This window comes from Anoplopoma fimbria, chromosome 1 (genome assembly GCF_027596085.1).
Source record: "Anoplopoma fimbria isolate UVic2021 breed Golden Eagle Sablefish chromosome 1, Afim_UVic_2022, whole genome shotgun sequence".
NCBI lineage: Eukaryota > Metazoa > Chordata > Actinopteri > Perciformes > Anoplopomatidae > Anoplopoma > Anoplopoma fimbria.
Window position 1 is genome coordinate 17,399,077 of NC_072449.1, and position 5,527 is coordinate 17,404,603.

The following is a 5,527-nucleotide window of genomic DNA, read 5'->3' on the forward strand; positions in this document are numbered from 1 at the left end:
TGGGACTCATCACTCACACATACATACATTGACATGCACACCAAAGAAAACAAAGAAAAAAACTAATTTAATCTTTCCAAAACATTTATCCACTTCAGACTCTCTGTTTCTCATCCTTTCAGGATGCTTCTGGGGTCCTACAGAGAAAGTGCTGATGATGACCAATAGCCAAACCAGCCGAGAGATTATGAAACATAAGGAGAGGAGGAGAAGACTCCAATCTCATTATCCCTACCTAAACTAATCCACCAGGAACAACACCTCCAAGTAATCCATACCCATGTAGTACCTCACTCACACAAAGATATTTATAAATACATGCATGGTTGTTTAATGTGATCCATATTAATAAACCAAAAAGAGATGGCGGATATGAAGGAGACAATGTTGCTCGGCTTGGAGGGAATCAAAAAAACCATCCTGCATGGAGGCACCGGAGACATCCCAAAACTCATCACTGGGGCAAAGGTATTTATTTACATTTTCTGATAAATCAATGTCTTTACGTTAACTTTTTGGAACGCAAATCAACATAGTTCTCATTAGTTATAGACTAAGTGGTGTGAATACAAAGCTATTTCACTACACAGCCCATTGACTGTGCAGTAAAGGAATCCAACTGAACCACATTTCAGGAGAAATAGCAGCAATTTATGGTCTTTTGGAAAAATGACTCAATGATTGAAAATGTGTCTCACAAAGCTAGCTTCAAATGTTCTTAATCTAATTAGAGGTACTAATATAAGTTATCATATGCACTAATTATGCACAGCATCTTGAGCATAAATATGTCATCATATAGACTTGATTTTTAAAACATAACAGATGTGCTTTTTCCTTCTGATACATGATTTAATAATGGATCAATTCATCTGTGATCGGTGTGTCTCCTCTTAATAAGAACTGGATTTAAAGGAGAAATAAGGAACAGTAAAGTGATAGGCCTGATCTGTAAAGGGTCGAAGATAAATGGCTTCATTACTTGAGATTTAAGGATTTTGTTTTACTGACTTGTGCCAATTTTAAGCCCCTGCAACTGTAATGAATGGGATGGGTGACGGGAGGCACATTCATGAAGTTGCAATTCCCCCTGGTGGCCAGTAGAGATTGATAGGAGGCATATATCACTCAGTGACCCTTTAATGAGAAGAACATTTTCAAAACCTAATCAAAACACTTCAAACCATTTGCATCAGGTTTGACAAAATGAATCTATCACAATGAGTCCATCACATATTATGTATGTTTGCAATTCTTTTTCAAGAGGGTAAGCTTCTTCTCCTTTGGGAGGTTGACCTTTTTGATTGATGAAACCATACTTGAATTAGAGAAATCTGCTTCTTCATATTTCTTGGATGTTATACGAGTGCGAGTCTTGCCATTTCCCTGTTCTGACACTCATGGTGGACTATATGTTGTTAAATGGTGTTATAGTTTCCTTCTTTGCTTTCCAACAGTGGAAGTTTGATGTCGAATGAGTCACTAAAGGCATTTGACTCATCGGAGGTTCATAAAATCATTTAACTTTCCTTTACGCAACCAGGAAACCTTGGTCTGCCTTTCCTTCCTCCTGTCCATCTTCCCTGTAGGATAACTGTGTGAAGCTTGCAAAATTGCAGTTTTGTTGAGACTCGGTTGTGTTTGTCCCCAATTTCAACAGAACAAGATATATTTATAGTATTTATGATCACCTTTATTTCAGGCACTATTTGGTATTACTGATAAACATTTTAGCTGCTTTGTGTTACCCGAAATAGTCACAATTTATTTTAAAGCTGACATAAGTCTTTTCAATTCACTAATTTGTTATTTTCCTCACTTTCTGTCCACACTGTATAGTTTTAACAAGCAAGCTTTGTTTGTTTGTTTCTCTCTGTGGTTCTCCTACTCTACTGTTCTTTTTACTCCAGGTGACGTTCCACTTCCGCACCCAGCTGTGTGACGACGAACGCACAGTGATCGACGACAGCAAAGTGGTGGGGACGCCCATGGAGATAGTGATCGGTAACATGTTTAAACTGGACATCTGGGAGTCCTTGTTGTCTTCCATGAGGATTGGTGAGGTGGCTGAATTCTGGTGCGACATCATTGTGAGTGATCAAAGACATAAATGTCAGCCTTTTCCTGTTTTAAATTGTCTGAGTGTTGCCTTGTTTTACTTATTGAGCACAGTGCATCATTGTCTGTTAGTGCAAATCCCTTCTGAGAAGTTAGACTGTTCACTTTATACAGATTGACATCACAAGTGCCCCCCTAAACATAAAGCACAAGCATACGGTAGAGTATATTGCACCCCCTTGATTACTCTCATGTTAGTGTTATAGAGAATGAACACAGATGAGTGGAGACAATAAATGTAAATGTAAAGAACAGAGTGGGGAGCTGCTTTCAAAACTGGATCAACAGGCATTCATGTATTAAGAAATCTGCCTCAGGAATTTGAGATTAATTTTAAGTTTGGATTAACTTTAAGTGATTAACTTTAAGTTTAGTTTCACTTTACTATAATGAATGTGGTTCCGTGGGACCTCTTCCTTGTTGTGAAATGTTGTCCCATAGACTATACAGATATGTAATATATAAATATATAAGCCCCTATACCAGAGACCGGTGTTATTAAGCAAACATACTTCCTCTGAATGTGTTGCTGAAAGTGTATCTTATTCAATCTATCATTTGTTCTTTCTGGTGTGTCGGTGCTTTTGTGTGTTTGTGCGCGTACGAGTCGCTCGCTGTCAGAGACAGATGGGTTAAGGAATACTGTCATTAATCTGCACCAGCCTCACTTTTTTCCTAATCGGCTCGGATTCCTGCTGAATCAGCACTACTGACTGGCCTCTACTCTGATTAGGTTTGATGGGGCTTAGAGCATGTATTCACTCCTCTATAAACAACATGGCTGCATCACACACACACACACACCACTGGATATGTTGAGTAATGCCACTCCCATCCAGTGGAGGGCAAACTTGCCACGGTAGACTGAGGGGATGGAGTGGAGATGATGTGACCAACTAATTTTAATTATATTAACAAATCGATCTTTAATCAGTTTAATGCAAGATGTATGATCATTCTTGTATAGGGTAAGTGCTATAGGATAAGTATGATCTATATCACCATGTTACTATTGACCAAGGAAGTGCATAAGACAGAATTTGAAAGTGGCTAAAATATCTTAAGTGACCTTTGGTCTAATTCAGATTTGTATTTTGACTGTTGCGATCCTCTCTCTTCTCCAGCACACTGGCGTCTATCCACTTGTGGCCAAGAGTATGAGGCGCATTGCGGAGGGCAAAGACCCGGTGGACTGGCACATCCATACATGTGGTATGGCCAACATGTTCGCCTACCACAGCCTCGGCTACGACGACCTGGATGAGCTGATGAAGGAACCAAAACCCCTCTACTTTGTTATGGAGCTGATCAGGGTGAGACAGAACAGAGTCGGCCACACGGATTAGTGTGGATCAGTGTCAAAGTACAGCTTTACAAGAGAGGACTCTTTTTAACAGTGTGTGTGTGTGTGTGTGTGTGTGTGTGTGTGTGTGTGTGTGTGTGTGTGTGTGTGTGTGTGTGTGTGTGTGTGTGTGTGTGTGTGTGTGTGTGTGTTTGGTAGGTGCAGCAGCCTAGTGAGTACAACAGGGAGACGTGGGCTATGAGCGATGAGGAGAGGCTGAAGGTGGTCCCTGTGCTGCACGGCCAGGGGAACAAGCTCTACAAACAAGGACAATACGAGGAGGCCACACAAAAGTACAAGGAGGCCATCATCTGCATAAAGAATGTTCAGACGAAGGTACATGAAATAATTGGTTTCTGATATCTTATTTGCTTTTATAAAACAGTATGTGTAGACATGGATCTAAACTGCTTTCCTCTTCAGGAAAAAGCATGGGAGGTCCCGTGGCTGAAGCTGGAGAAGATGGCCAACACCTTAACGCTCAACTACTGCCAGTGTCTCCTCCGCATGGAGGAATATTACGAGGCCATCGAGCACACCAGCGACATCGTCAACCAGCACCCAGGTTTGGCACCAACAGAGTCTGGTGTGATGTGTGTGAGTCAGGGGGTAACCTCCTGTTCTGAAAAGTCAAGTCAAGTTCAAGATATGCTTAAACTTGCATTCTTTATAACAGCCAGCAGGGGGTGACTCCTCTGGCTTCAAAAAGAAGTCCGGTTATATAGAAGGCAATGAGAAAATGACCTTCCTTATCACTTGATTTATTACCTCAGTAAACTTTGGAAACAGGTGTTTATGGTTTAAATCACTAGTTTTAATACTGCATGATGTTCAGTTATTAAATAATGGTTTCATTCAGAGTAAAATAAACCATAAAGCAGGATAGGGTTCAGGGCGTGGTTACCTTGTGATTGACAGGTTGCTACCACTGCATTTTCAGCCTGGACGTTTTCAGGCTAATGAAAGTTAATTGTAACATCTTGGTGGCCTAAAAATGTCAGAATGGTTTGGCTGCTGCCTGTGGCACCTGACACTGACCGTATTCTGTCACCTTAAAACAATGGGTGACGTCATGGTGACTACTTCCACTTCCTATATACAGATAATGTGCTTCTACCATGGTGGAGTGAGGGGTTCTTAAAGTAAAAAAAAAAAAAAAAAAAAAAGGTTTTTACCAAGTAAAATATCCCATTCCAGCTGGTTTTGTATTGTGTGAGTGAAATACTGCCATATTTGTAAGCCGTACAGCCTCACAGTTTATATAGCCTTTAACAAGCAGAGTATGTTTTCACTCTGCATTTTCTTTTTTAAATGATAGCTGTAAATGTATGTTTCATGTGTTTATGAAAGATTAACACAATTAAAAAGGTCTGGTGCCTGTATGGTTGTTTCTATGGGTGTTTCTCAATGTCAAGGGAGGATTCTTGACTTCGAGAAATATCCTTTTTGTGTATGTGTTAAAAGAAGCACACGTTAATCAAACAAAGTTGTAAAATACATAGAATTATCACATTTTTCAAATACTCCACATCAGCTAGGAGCATCTAGCACACATTATTTTCTTGTTGACAAAAGCTGCTGCCAACATTGCTTGTATTTGGCCTCCAGGTGATTTTAAGGCCTACTTCCTGCGAGGAAAGGCCCACGCAGAAGTGTGGAACGAGGCGGAGGCTCGGCAGGACTTCAGCAGAGTGCTGGACCTGGACCCCGGCATGAAAAAGTCCGTCAAGAGGGAGCTGGCTGTGCTGAACATGCGCATGGAGGAGAAGAACCAGGAGGACCGGAACAAGTACAAAGGCATGTTTTGATCGGAGACTGAAGCGGAGTTTTTAGAACCAGAGAAGTGATGAGCTAAAGAAGAGTAACGTTGGTAGATCACAAATCTCCACATTAAATTTTGCCTTTAACTCACTCCCTGCATTGACTTTCACAAGGACTAAAATACACTCTCAGGAGTATTAAAGACAGTATTCAATAAAATGATCCAGGTTTATTAAATTGAGGAGTTATAAGCCCCTCCCTTTCTGCTTGTCTTTTTCTATTTTTAATGAGTGACAAAGCCTATTA

The 5,527-nt window shown here is 40.5% G+C and overlaps 1 protein-coding gene across 1 annotated transcript; it reads left to right on the forward strand.

Annotated features, from left to right (window-relative positions):
• Positions 1-363: 363 nt before the first annotated feature.
• On the forward strand, positions 364-5,268 carry aipl1 (aryl hydrocarbon receptor interacting protein-like 1). Its single transcript, XM_054603688.1, has 6 exons — positions 364-468; positions 1,911-2,090; positions 3,243-3,431; positions 3,620-3,796; positions 3,884-4,025; positions 5,069-5,268. Exons 1-6 carry the CDS (start codon positions 364-366, stop codon positions 5,266-5,268), a joined length of 993 nt encoding a protein of 330 aa, XP_054459663.1.
• Positions 5,269-5,527: the final 259 nt, after the last annotated feature.

Excerpts from the sequence above, each read along its gene's own strand:
- aipl1 (XM_054603688.1), top strand. The coding sequence starts at position 364 with ATGGCGGATATGAAGGAGACAATGTTGCTCGGCTTGGAGGGAATCAAA. Across the intron at positions 3,432-3,619 it reads TTGTTATGGAGCTGATCAGG|GTGCAGCAGCCTAGTGAGTA; the intron begins GTGAGACAGAAC and ends TGTGTTTGGTAG. Across the intron at positions 4,026-5,068 it reads CATCGTCAACCAGCACCCAG|GTGATTTTAAGGCCTACTTC; the intron begins GTTTGGCACCAA and ends TTTGGCCTCCAG.